The sequence below is a fragment of the Arvicola amphibius genome, chromosome X (assembly GCF_903992535.2).
Source record: "Arvicola amphibius chromosome X, mArvAmp1.2, whole genome shotgun sequence".
Classification (NCBI taxonomy): Eukaryota; Metazoa; Chordata; class Mammalia; order Rodentia; family Cricetidae; genus Arvicola; species Arvicola amphibius.
In genome coordinates, this window is record NC_052065.1 from 136,449,644 (window position 1) to 136,463,565 (window position 13,922).

Below are 13,922 nucleotides of genomic sequence, written 5' to 3' on the forward strand. Positions count from 1 at the left end.
AGGAAAGAACAGTGAGGGAGAGTTTGATCACATCTGCGAAGTCAATTCAGTAATCTATAGTTTAACTTGAATAGCAAAGTGCAGGGGCGCCCTTCAGATATGATGCATCCATTGCTACCTTTGTTGGCTCTACTGGCAATGACATTTCACATTCTGGACTCTTAATAGGACCAAGGTCTCTTACTATACTGTCCAGCAGGAGACACCTCTGCTAGGGAAGCCAATGGATTATCATCATATGCTAAATTAGTGGCTTGATTTCAAGTTCATGAGGAAGCTTAGAGATGATGTAAACAATTGTCTTTCCAGAGGAGAAACCCTTTTTCCAACATGCACGGTAATCAGATCACTGAATAGGTAGATGGAAGGTGCATGGGGGAGGTAGTGAGTGTGTAGCTGCATTTCACACACACACACACACACACACACACACACACACCACATTTGAACTCTCTTTACTGTCCCTCCCAGTGCACACACACTCAATTTTCTTGCTGGTCAGTGGTGAATACACAGAGAAACCCTGACTCAAAAATACAAAACTAGCTGGGCGGTGGTGCACACACCTTTAATCCCAGCACTCGCAAGGCAGAGGCAGGCAGATCTTTGTGAGTTTGAGGCCAGCCTGGTCTACAGAGCTAGTTCCAGGACATGCTCCAAAGCTACAGAGAAACCCTGTCTTGAAAAACAAACAAACAAAAAAGGAAACAAATAAAAAACATTTTCTTCCTGTGTTAAATGTTTTCATGTAGAGTTTTCTTTACAATGGGGGTGGGGTCCAGATTGAACCCAGAATTTAATGCATGCTAGTCAAGTAATCTACTACCAAGATAACTACATCCCAAGCTCCCATTCTTTTTTTTTTTTTTTTTTTTTTTTTTTTTTTTTTTTTTTTTTTTTTGAGACACGGTTTCTCTGTGTAACAGTCCTAGCTGTCCTGGAGCTAGCTCTTGTAGACCAGGCTGGTCTTGAACTCACAGAGATCCACCTGCCTCTGCCTCCCGAGTACTGGGATTAAAGGCATGAGCCACCATCGTCCAGCTCCCCATTTTTCTTTTGGTTTTGAGACAGGGTTTCATTATGTTACCTAGGTGGCTTTGAATTCACCCTGTAGCTCAAACAGGCCTTGAACTTTCAATTCTCAAGCCTCAGAATCCTAAGTGCTGAATGGGATTTCAGGACCAATAATTTTCTTATTCTTAGAATAGGCCACTTTCAAGATTTTCCCCCATTAGCCACACCTGCCAATGGCTACTCCTTCCCAGGAGAACTTCCCAGATACTCACAGAATGCCTTGTACACGTCCTTCTAGTCCCTCTGATAAATCCTGACTGAGGTACTTCTTGGGGAAACTATTTACATGAATCACTCAACTCGGGACTATTGCAAAAGCCTCTTTTGACTCTGGGGTCTTGATTCTTCTACTGAATGATAGAGAAGGGATCTACACTGCAAAGGGGCTAGACTTAAGCTCCAGGTGTGTGCAAGAAAACCACAGTTCAGTTTCCTGGTAACATCTGTGATTGGATTTTATAGTGGGGTAGTGGGGGGATTAAGAGGCAGAATGCTGAGGCAGGTGCAGAGGGTTCTCCTTAGGGAGAAGGCAAACCTAAAATTCCTTGACCTCATAAGGAAGCAGCTTGATTCTGTATGGGGGGGGCATAGGGGAGTACTGAGCAATCACTCTGTATGCAGAGGCCTCTGGGAGAGGGGCCAGCACGGGATGGGGGGGGGGATGCTGGGAAATCTGATTTTGCCAAAACTAAAAAAAAAAATTCATGAAGCAGCCTCTGAATGGGCAGAATGTCTCTCACACACACACTCCTGTCTCTCCCTAAAATAGTATCTTTTCCAGGGATCCATACAGCTCCATTTCCAGGGACAGAGGAGGGCACTGTCTTTTAACTCCATCCAACAGCAACTCTATGTCTTCATTAACGACATTTTATGTGGTCAAAATGGGGCTCCATCTTCTCGCCATTACCTATTTTAAACTCCCATAAAGAATTGGCCTGTGACCTTCACCAAAGTGCCAACAGGCCAGTCTAGAACTCACCAGAGTACTCTCTATCACTACCATTTAAGACAGTGGTTCTCAACTTGTGGGTCTTGATCCCTTTAACAAACCCCTATCTCCGAAAATGTTTACATTAAGATTCATAACAGTAGCAAAATTACAGATATGAAGCAGCTGTGAAAATAATTTTATGGTTGTGGGGAGTCACCACAACATGAGGAACTGTATTAAAGGTGTTGTAATTTATTCTAAAATGCCAAGAAGAAAATCCATACCATGTAACAGGGCTCACATAAGAGGTTTATTGGAAGAGGACAGAGAAGGGGTAAAAAGGGGAACTGAGAAGGGAATAGAGAGGGTGGCAGAGACCAGTCCCTGGGGACAAGAGTCGTGGGAGAAAAAGAGAGAGGGGAGAGGAAGAGACAGAGAGGGGATGTGGGCAAGGCCCACCTTTTAAAAGGGAATGTAGTAACGGGCGGTGGTGGTGCACGCCTTTAATCCCAGCACTCTGGAGGCAGAGGCAGGCGGATCTCTGTGAGTTCGAGACCAGCCTGGTCTACAAGAGCTAGTTCCAGGACAGGTTTTAAAGCTACAGAGAAACCCTGTCCTGAAACCCAAAAGAGGGCGGGGGGGGGGGGGGGGGGAGAATGTAGCAAATGTGCACAGGAGGTGCTCTTAGTGGCTGCAGCTAAGGATATATCCTGTCAGGACCCCAAGGGCAGGCCAGGACAGATGCCTGAATGCTAACAAAAGGGTCTCAGCATTAGGAAGGTTGAGAACCACTGATTTAAGTGATCAGGCAGCCCAGGCACCCTTTCTGCACGTACCCTCCCTTTTAAGTCTGTCTAAGAAGGAGTAGGCAACCTAGTCCCAGATGACTTTGTATAGAATATAATGGTCATGGTTAATCTCGAGACAACCTTAGTAAGATTCCTCAGCCAATTCCCACGGTTTGTACCACGATGGCCTCCAAGGTCACACCAAACTTTGGGGGCTATTCCACTCTGCCACGCGAGAACTCTCCCCCAGAGTTCCTCAGGGCCCCAGGAGGATGAAACTGTGGGTTAGGCAGGCACGAGGTGTGCCTGGCTAGACGCATCACAAGGCGGGTGCCCTCTGATTTTGCCCATTGGCATGCCCTGGGCCTTTGGAAGACTGCTTGGTCCTGGAGTGCTGGCAGCCTCCTGGCTCAGCTGTTTGCCCCATTTCCTTCCGGATGGAACTAGGGGCCATAAAAGAAGACGGTGGGAATGGGCTGGTGCAGGTGCGCAGGCCAGGACCATGGAGACTGGAAAGACCAGCGGAGACAGGTGGGGTGGGCCAGGGGTTTGCGGGTGGCTACGTTAGGTGATGAGAGCGCTGAATGGCAGCCATTTCTCGGCACTAGTGCGCACAACACAAAGAGCTCGCAGCATCACCAGGCGCTCTGGAAGGGTTCGCTCTTAGGATTGGACTCTTCGCATTGTTGTGACCAGACTACGGCTGAGGACCTTAGGCGCTAGAGCACTGGGGAATAAAATCAGTAACAAAGGTACGTAAGATCCCAGTCTCCCAACCACAGACTGGTTTTGGCCAGTTGGGAACAAGCACTTCCCACCCCTCTAGTAGGTCTAGCTGTAACACATGCTCTAATGACGCCATCTAACCCCGCCCATTAGCAGCCGGGTTCCCAGAGCTACTCTCCTTGGTTGCCCCTCGGGCTCTGCGACAGGCCCCGCCCTCTTCCTGTTCTAGCCAATCCCACAGAAGTGTCACGTTTCCGCTCGCCAGCCCCGCTTGTTCCCTCTGCCAGACCGGTTTGTACCGGCCATTCTGGCGGGTTTGATCCTGCCTTGAGCAGCGCGCGCAATTCGCGTAGCCGCGGCTGTGACGCAAACGTGACGGAGGCGTGACGCGACCACAGTCGCTTCTGAGGCACTGGCGCTTCCTCTACCGCGCAGGGAGCTGTCCTTCTTTTGGGCTGTGTTCGTAGGCCTGGGCTGCCCCCTACGTTCGACACCGTCTCCCAGTTCCGGTCGTGTCTGCCATGGACGACTATGCGGTTTTGTCCGACACTGAGCTGGCCGCCGTCCTACGCCAGTACAACATCCCGCATGGGCCTATCGTGGGTATGCGGCAGCCGGTGGCGCGCAGAACCTCTCCTGGGCCCCGCTTTCCTGCGCTCCTCCCAGAGCGTTCTCCCCCACCTCCTCGTCCCCTCCCCGTGTACCCCGGCGCTCTCGGGGTGCTCAACTCGCACCCCCTGACCGCCTCACACCCTGTGTCTGGCCAGGCTCCACTCGCAAGCTCTACGAAAAGAAAATCTTTGAGTATGAGACCCAGAGACGGAGGCTCTCGCCCCCCAACTCATCATCATCTTCATTCTCCTATCGATTCTCAGGTGAGGCCCCCGCCGCAGAGCCCCGTTGAGCTGCTGGGGGGGGGGGCACAAGGTGGGAAGGGAGGGTGTGGCTGAAGCAACTGAGGAAGTAGGGGGAAGCCTGGAGAGCTAATGGTCTGTACCTCCCCCTTAATGCAGACTTGGATTCAGCCTCAGTGGACTCAGACATGTACGATCTGCCCAAAAAAGAGGACGCCTTACTTTACCAGAGCAAGGGTAAGACAGGTGTGGGGGTGGGCACTGATGTGTTTACCCCGTACTTCAGGGATTTGGGCACATGAAAAACGTCAGACTTCACTCCCTCATACTAGTTCTCAGTGGCTCTAGAGTGGAGAAACTAGGACAGCACATACACAGAATTTGGGGCTATGAGGCCAGGTACGGGACACCACTTTCTCCTCTACCACTGTTTTCCTCCCCAAGACTATAATGACGACTACTATGAGGAGAGTTATTTGACTACCAGGACATATGGAGAGCCCGAGTCTGTGGGCATGTCCAAGAGCTTCCGCCAGCCGGGGACCTCACTGGCAGATACTCACACCTTCCATCACCAGGTGAGTTGGCTGGCAAGCATACCTGGGTGTGGTCTGAGGGGGGATCCTAGCTAGGTCTGGATAAGTCCAAAGAGATACTAGGTGCAGAGAGTGGTCCTTAAGCCTTTAAACAGAGCTAGGGTTGGCATATAGCTGTTGGGTCAAAAGTTCTACTATGGGGCCTCCAAAACTATTAGATTTGGGGGTGGACATGAAGCTCAGTGGAGTACCACTTACCTATGGTTCCATCTCCACCAGTACACAAACTGTTTTTGGGCTTTAAGATTTAATTACTTTGCTGGGCAGTGGTGGCACACACCTTTAACCCCAGCATTTGAGAGGCAGAGGCAGGTGGATCTTTGAGTTTGAGGCCAGCATCTTCTACAGAGCAAGTTCCAGGACAGCCAGGGCTATAAAGAGAAACTCTGTCTCAAAACACCAAAAAATTAATTACTTTGTTACATTTATATGTCTGTGGTAGTATACATGAATGCTGGTGCATGCAGAGGCCAAAGGTGTTAGGTTCCTCCTAGAGCTGGAGGCACTCATCAGGCAGTTTACAAACTTTTTTGATCAGAGTACATGTAGCTAGCATTCCCTGCACTCTAAGTCTGGGATCGAGATTTAAGTAAGCCTTGTGAGAATATTGGGGAATAAAAGGACAGAGTTGACAGGGATAGTCACTGAGTGGCAAGGTCCCACAGATAAAAAGGTCATAGACCCACCAGAATGGTTTTTGAAGGGAGGGGGCAATGGTCTGGCTTCTAGGGTGGCCAGAGACATTTGTGGGAAAACACCCTTCTCCCAGATCCTAACCCCTACTGTCCTATAGGTGCGTGATGATATTTTCTCTTCTTCAGAAGAGGAGGGCAAGGATAGGTGAGTAGTGAATACACATAGGGACAGGGACAGGTTTGGGACTCAGGCTCTCCTGCCCACCTGTTCCCTTCTTTTGCCACAGGGAACGCCCCATCTATGGCCGAGACAGTGCCTACCAAAGCATCGCACACTACCGTCCCATTTCCAATGTCTCCAGGAGCTCCATGGGCTTATCCTATTATCCTACATCCTCCACCTCTTCCGTGTCCTCCTCTTCATCTTCTCCCACTTCGTGGCTTACCCGACGTGCCATCAGGCCAGAAAAGCAGGTCCCTGTTGCTGCTCTGGGCCAGGATCGCCACGTTCCACTCTGGGGCCAGCTATTGCTCTTCCTGGTCTTTGCTGCTTTTCTACTTTTTGTTTACTACTCCATACAAGCTGAAGAAGGCAATCCTTTCTGGATGGATCCCTGAGGGTATTGGTTTCAGAGAAGCTCTTAACAAGTTTTGGCTAATTGCCTTAGCAGTGTTTGCTGGGGGTGGGGTGGGTGGGGGCTTTTTGTGTGTTCTAGTTAAGGGGTTCAGAACCTAGCCTAGGGCAGTGCTTATCTCCCACCTCCTCCGGCCTAGGAGGCAGCAAATGCTGGCCTTCCTTCCTCAGCCCAGTGGGCCCACAGGTACCTTCCTCTGTAGCTTCCTAGCCCTATTGCCTCTGACCCTTAGGGCTCTGGGAGATAAAACTTTACTTCTTTAGAGGAAAATTTGGTGGTGGCAGTGGTAGTTGTTATGCATGCCTCTTTGTTGTCACCTTTTCAGGGTGTGTTAACCAAAGCCACCCTGGCTTTGTTTTCGTGGACACAATAAAAAAAAAAAACACTTTTATTTTTACTTTGTTGGCTCTTCCTACTGGGATGGAGTTGGGCAGCCATGGTATAGGTGCTTCGTCGTAGATCTTGAAGAACACTGTGGCTTTTCCCTTTGGTTGTGCATTTTACTTTGGTCTTGTGGAAGGGACCAAATGCTACCCAAAGATAAAAGTCTGTTTTGATCGTGGGTTTTCTTTCTGGGCTTACTCCTTGAAGCACTTATAACTACTTACAGAAATAACTCCCATGTAACCAAATGTGCCCATGAGAAATGTAGGCAAAACTGCATGTATTATGATACAGGCATTTTACCCAGGAAAGGTTCATGCCAATATCTGAGGCTACAAGGTTAAAAAAAAAGAAGGCATCTTGCCAGTGGATTGTTGCTCAGCCCCTGGGATTGATGGTCATTTGATGACATGGGGGTAGATTCAAGACTACAGTGTTCCTGTGAGTATCCTAATTCTTTGCCTGTTTATTCTTGCTCAGTTTCCAGGTTTTCTGTGCTAGATATAATATTAAAAAGTTTTTTTTAAATATTTATTTATTATGTATACAATATTCTGTCTGTGTATATGTCTGCAGGCCAGAAGAGGGCACCAGACCCCATTACAGATGGTTGTGAGCCACCATGTGGTTGCCGGGAATTGAACTCAGGACCTCTGGAAGAGCAGACAGTGCTCTTAACCACTGAGCCATCTCTCCAGCCCATATTAAAAAGTTTTTATCCAGGGCTAGTGGTACATATTTGGGAGGCAGAGACAGGAGGATCTCTTTGAATTCAAGGCTACCCGGATCTACATATCACAGTTTCAGAACAGAATCTCAAAATGAAAATTAAAAAATCAAATCCTGGGCTGCAGAGATAATGCTCAGTGGTTAAGAGCACTGGTTACTCTTCCTAAGGACCCAGGTTCAATTCCCAGCACTCACATGGTGGTTCACAAACTGTGACTCTAGTTCCCGGGAGCTTGATACCCTCTTCTGATTTCTGTGCGTATAAGACATACATGTTATATATAGACAGATGAAAGCAAAAGTCATACATGTATTTTCTTTTTAGTATTTAAAAAATAAAATAAAGGGCTGGAGAGATGGCTCAGCAGTTAAGAGCACTGACTATTCTTCCAGAGGTCCTAAGTTTAATTCCCAGCAACCAGATGGCTCACAACCATCCGGAATGAGATCTGGTGCCCTCTTCTGGCCTGCAAGGATACATATGGGCAGAACGCTGTATACATAATAAATAAATGTAAGAACAAAATAAAATAATTATTTAAAAAAATAAAAGTCAACCAGAAACCCAAGATTCTGGCATTTTTAAAAGTTCATTTGCCCTGTCATCTCTCTTTTGTTAATACAATTTTTATTTTATTCTTGTACTGTTTTTCAAGACAGGGTTTCTATACCTTTTGTTTTGTTTTTTTTTGTTTGTTTGTTTGTTTTTCGAGACAGGGTTTTTCAGCAGCTTTGGAGCCAGTCCTAGAACTAGCTCTTGTAGACCAGGCTGGTCTCAAACTCAAAGAGATTCTTCTGCTTCTGTCTCCCGAGTGCTGGGATTAAAAGTGTGCGCCACCACCGCCTGGCTCAAGACAGGGTTTCTGTGTAGCCCTGGCTGTCTTGGAACTTTTACTGTAGATCCGGCTGGCTCTGCCTCCTGAGTGTTGGAATTAAAGGTGTGTACCACCACTGCCTGGCTTAACATTTTTATTAATTGAGAAGTTTTGTACATTTATAGAACATTTTTACCATTTTCTCCCCAGGTAACCCTTATCTAACCCATTTAGAGTTGCTTGCATGTTCATTTAGGGCTGACCACTTGTACTGGCTGGTTTAGTGTCAACTTGACACAAGCTAAAGCCATTAGACAGGAAGGAGACTCAGTTGAGGAATTGCCACCATGAGATCCAGCTGTAAGGCATTTTCTCAGTTATCAATGGAGGAGGGCCCAGCCCATGGTAGGTGAGCTATTCCTGAGTGTCATGGATTCTATAAGAAAACAGGTTGAAGCCAGGTGGTGGTGGCTCATGTCTTTAATCCCAGCAATCGGGGAGGCAGAGGTAGGCAGATCTCTGTGAGTTCCAGATACCAGAGAAACCCTGTCTCGAAAAAACAAAAAAAGGAAAAAAAAAAAACCAGGTTGACCAAGCCCGTAAGCAGCACCCCTCCATGGCATCTGCATCAGTCAGCTCCTACCTCCAGAATACTGCCTTGCTTGAGTTCCTGTCCCGACTTCCTTTGGTGATGAACAGCAATGTAGAAGTGCAAGCTAAATAAACTCCTCCCCAACATGCTTTTTGGTCATGGTGTTACGTTGCAGCAACAGAAACCCTAACTGAGGCACCACTTGCGATTGGTAAACCTATCAAATAAAAAGAAAAACCTATCAGGAAGCTTGTACCTGAAGAAAACTGATTTTTCTTCTCTTGGCAGACATTGATTGCCTATAGTTGTTCACGTATGGATGGGACCTTATGAATTTTCCCTCATCCACATTGGCATGTCAAGTGGAGTTTTCATTATATGTCTTTTTTGTGAGGCAGGGTTTCTCCATAGGCTTTAGAGCCTGTCCTGGAACTCACTCTGTAGATAAGGCTGGCCTTGAACACTGTCTCCCAAATGCTGGGATTAAAAGCTTGTGCCACCACCACCACCCGGCTATACACATCTTATTTAACCAACCATATCTTATTTTTTTCAGTTTTGTTTTTCACATGTTTTTATTCATTCTTTCCCCTTCCTACCAACTCTCCTCGTCCCTACCTACTCAACTTTGTCTTTAAAAAAACCTTCCAAGGCCGGGCGGTGGTGGCACACGCCTTTAACCCAAGCATTTGGGAGGCAGAGGCAGGCGGATCTCTGTGAGTTCGAGACCAGCTTGGTCTACAAGAGCTAGTTTCAGGACAGGCTCCATAGCTACAGAAAAACCCTGTCTCAAAAAGCCAGAAAGAAGGAAGGAAGGAAGGAAGGAAGGAAGGAAGGAAGGAAGGAAAAAAGAAAGAAAGAAAAAAAAACCTTCCAGGCCAATTTATGCTGCTCAAATATTTTTGAATGTCTTCCAATTTAGGCAAAACTGTCTCCCTCTCCTAGAGGAATTTCAATTCCTATTCAATCCATGACTAGGGGTGGGACTGTATGACCAACTTCCCTCTCCGTGCTGAGATTTGTTGTTTTCTGGTCTTTTATTTTGGTGGTGGTGGTGGGGTTTTTTGTTTGTTTTTAAGATTTATTTATTATGTATACAACATTCTGCTTCCATGTATATCCACACACCAGAAGAGGGCATCAGATCTCATTACAGATGGTTGTGAGCCATCATGTGGTTGCTGGGAATTGAACTCACGACCTCTGGAAGAGCAGTCAGTGCTCTTAACCACTGAGCCATCTCTCCAGACCTGGTGGTGGTGTTTTTGAGACAGGGTTTCTCTGTATAGTCTTAGCTGTCCTGGAACTCTCCCAGTAGACCAGGCTGGCCTGGAACTCAAGGATCTGCCTGCCTCTGCCTCTTGAGTGTTGGGACTAAAGGCACGTGCCACTATGGGCATGCTAAGACTTGGAAGGTAAAAACAGCATAAGGAGTTCAAGGCCAGTCTGGGCTACATGAGACCCTCAAAAGTAGGGAGGGGGCTAGAGAGGTGGTTCAGTAGTTAAGAGTACTAGCTGCTCTTCCAGAGGAACTGGGTTCAATTCCCAGAACCCACAAGACAGCTCACAACTGTAAATCAAGTTCCAGGGAATCAACACCTCACACAGATATAACATGCAAGCAAAACACCAATCCACATAAAAATAACATTTCAGAAAAAAAGAAAAGTGGACAAGATAGCTTAGGGTAAAAGTGCTTTCAGTGAAAGTCTGACAACCTCAGAAAGCACACAATAAAATTTGAATTAAAAACAGCCAGGCAGTGGTGGTGTACACCTTTAATCCCAGCACGGGAGGCAGAGGCAGGCAAATCTAAATTCAAAACCAGCCTGTGGGGGCTGGAGAGATGGCTCAGAGGTTAAGAGCATTGCCTGCTCTTCCAAAGGTCCTGAGTTCAATTCCCAGCATACACATGGTGGCTCACAACCATCTGTAATGAGGTCTGTGCCCTTTTCTGGCCAGCAGGCGTACACACAGACAATATTGTATATATAATAAATATTTTTTAAAAAGCCAGCCTGGTCTACAAAACAAGTTCCAGGACAGCCAGTGCTACACAAAGAAACTGTGTCTTAAAAAAAAATCCAGAGTAAAATGTCAGACACTACCCTGCATGCCTGGCTCCATGCTGCCAACAGGGAAAGAAGGTGCACTGGCAAACACAAATTCCCCATGGGCAGTAGGAAATAGAAGTCCAGCCAAGGGTGTGGTCATGGCTTCAGTTCTTGCCCAGCTTGTTCCTTGCCCAGCTTTTTTTTTTTTCTCTGTGGCTTTGTAGCCTGTCCTGGAACTAGCTCTTGTAGACTAGGCTGGCCTCGAACTCATAGAGATCCACCTGCCTCTGCCCCCCCCCCCCCAGTGCTGGGATTAAAGGTGTGCGCCACCGCCTGGCCCTTGCCCAGCCTCTTATCTGGCATAGCAGCCACACAGTATTTGCATATGCATCCTGGGATCTTGGCTGTCTTGAGCCACAGGATGACCCTCACCACCTATTCCTGGGCTGGAGAGATTGCTCATTGGTTAGCAGCACTAGCTGCTTTTGTAGAGCACCCAGGTTCATATTTCCAGCATCCATTGATGGCTCACAAACTATAAGTCAAGTTCCAGGGAATCCAATGTTCTCTTCTGACTTCTTTCAGCACCAGGCATGCATGTGGTATACAGACAGACATGAAGTCAAACCACTCTTAGCCATAATTTTTTAAATACTGTATGAGGATGGCACAGTATGTAAGGACAGTCGCCACCGATCCTAACAATGAGAATAAACTCTTGCAAGTTGTCCTCTGACCTCCACATGAAAGCCATGACACACATGTGTGTCCATAGACATTTATAAATAAATAATACATTTTTTAGCCGGGCAATGGTGGTGCATGACTTTAATACCAGCACCCTGGAGGAAGAGGCAGGCAGATCTGAGTTCAAGGCCAGCCTGATCTACAGAACTCCAGGACAGCTAGAGCTACACATAGAAACCTTGTCTCAAAAAAAACAGTATATATATTCTAAACACTTTAAAATGATAATAGGGCCAATCTTGGTGGTGCACACTTTTAATCGCTGTACTGGAGAGGCATGGGTAGGGGATTCCCTGAATTCAAGGCCAGGCAGGGCTACATAGTAAGACACTGCCTTAAAAAATAATATATGGGATCTGGAGAAATGAAGACAGGTTCAGTTCCAAGCATCCATATCTTACAGCTCATAACACCTGTAACTACAGTACCAGGGTATCTGTCACTCTCTTATGGCCTCCATAGGTATCTGCATGCATGTGATATGAACACACACAAACTATATAGGCTGGGTGGTGGTGGCACACACCTTTAATCCCAGCACTTAGGGGGCAGAGGAAGACAGATCTCTGTGAGAGAGAAACCGCGTCTTGAAAAAAAGTGCATGATTTGTCTGGCCTATATATTGAGCTCCAGGCCAGCCAGAGCTACAAAGCAAGACTACTTAAAAATAATTTTAAAACTGGTATAGTGATATACAATTTTAATCCCAGCATTTCCAGGGGACTAGACATCATCTTCTGACCTCCTTACTCACTCTGTGTACATAGGTCCATGCAGGCAAAACAAACACATAAAACAAAAATAAATCTTTATAAAAAATAATTTATTTTATGTACATTGGTGTTTTGCCTATATGTATCTGCATGAGAATGTAGGATCCCCTGGAACTGCAATTGCAGATAGTTGTGAGCTATTATGTGGGTGCTGGGAAATGAACTGGGATTCTCTGGAAGAGTGGCCAGTGCTCTTAACCACTGCACTGTCTCTCCAGCCCCAAGACTTTTTAAAAAATGTGTTTATTTAAAAAAATAGCATGATGGCACATACCTTTAATCTCAGCATTCAGGAGGCAGAGGCAGGCAGATCTCTGAGTTCCATATTAGCCTGGTCTACATATTTATTGAGTTTCAGGACAGCTAGAGCTACATAGGGAAAATGTCTCAAAAAGGTGTGTTTATTTATGTATCTTTTATATATGAGTGCTCTGTCTGCATGTCACAAGAGAGTACCAGATTCAATTATAGATGGTGGTGACTCACCATTCGTGTGCTGGAAATGAACTCAGGAACTCTAAGAAAAACCAGTGTTCTTAACCTCTGAGCCATCTCTCTTTAAGACAATAAGTATGGGTTGGGGATTTCGCTCAGTGGTAGAACACTTGCCAAGCAAGCACAAGGACCTAAATTTGGTCCTTATCTATGGAAAAATAAACATAGGATGGGGATGTAGTTGGTAGAGTGCTTGCCTAGTATGCATGAAGCCCTGGTTTGGATCCCAGCACTACATTAGCTTAGTGTAGTGGTTCACAGGGTGATCACAGCATTCCAGAGATAAAGTCATAGAATCAGAGCTGCAAGGTCATTCTCAGGTATATTAGTGAATCCTAGTCCAGCCTAGGGTGTTCAGGAGACAGTCTCAGAAAAAAGAATTGATGCAGAAAAACATGAGCCAGCTAGACATGGTGGTATGGTGCATGCAATCCCAGCATTCTAGATGTGGAAATGGGGGTGGCAAGGTAGAGGCCAGCCTGGGCAACTCAATGAGACCCTTGTGCAATGCTTCCCCCAAGAAGGATGAGTTATGAGCTGTGTATCAGGTTTTGTTTTAGGCTACCCACCAACCAGCTCCCAAACCATGACATGGAGACTTCTTACTAATTATGAATACTTGGCCTTATCTTATGCTTATTAACTCTTTCTTACATCTTATATTAGCCCATTATTCTTGTCTGTGTTAGCCATGTGGCCTGGTACCTTTTTCGGTGAGGCAGTCACATCTTGCTTGCTCTGTGTCCAGCTTCCTCTGTGTCTCGGTGATAATTGCAGACTGACTCTTTCTCTTCCCAGAATTCTCCTGTTCTCATTGCCCCACCTCTACTTCCTGCCTGGTCACCCCGCCTATACTTCCTGCCTGGCTACTGGCCAATCAGTATTTTATTAAAATACAATTGACAGGTTACAGACCATTGTCCCACAGCATGCTTTGGGGCTTTTTACGTTTTCTTTCTTTTCTTCTTTCTTTTTCTTTCTTTCTTTCTTTCTTTCTTTCTTTCTTCCTTCCTTCCTTCCTTTCTTCCTGTCTGTCTTATTTTCACTGCTTCTCGTGTCTAGCTAGCTGGCAGCTGACTGGCTTCTGGCCC

The 13,922-nt window shown here is 46.4% G+C and overlaps 1 protein-coding gene across 1 annotated transcript; it reads left to right on the forward strand.

The window, feature by feature from the left end:
- The first annotated feature begins 3,791 nt into the window (after positions 1-3,791).
- On the forward strand, positions 3,792-6,639 carry Emd (emerin). The gene is made up of 6 exons (XM_038316707.1): positions 3,792-4,125; positions 4,290-4,397; positions 4,536-4,613; positions 4,821-4,954; positions 5,766-5,812; positions 5,895-6,639. The coding sequence occupies exons 1-6, from the start codon at positions 4,044-4,046 to the stop codon at positions 6,223-6,225; spliced, it is 780 nt and encodes a 259-aa protein (XP_038172635.1). The 5' UTR covers positions 3,792-4,043; the 3' UTR covers positions 6,226-6,639.
- The last annotated feature ends 7,283 nt before the right edge of the window (positions 6,640-13,922 follow it).

Excerpts from the sequence above, each read along its gene's own strand:
- Emd (XM_038316707.1), top strand. The coding sequence starts at position 4,044 with ATGGACGACTATGCGGTTTTGTCCGACACTGAGCTGGCCGCCGTCCTA. Across the intron at positions 4,398-4,535 it reads ATTCTCCTATCGATTCTCAG|ACTTGGATTCAGCCTCAGTG; the intron begins GTGAGGCCCCCG and ends CCCTTAATGCAG. Across the intron at positions 4,614-4,820 it reads CTTACTTTACCAGAGCAAGG|ACTATAATGACGACTACTAT; the intron begins GTAAGACAGGTG and ends TTCCTCCCCAAG.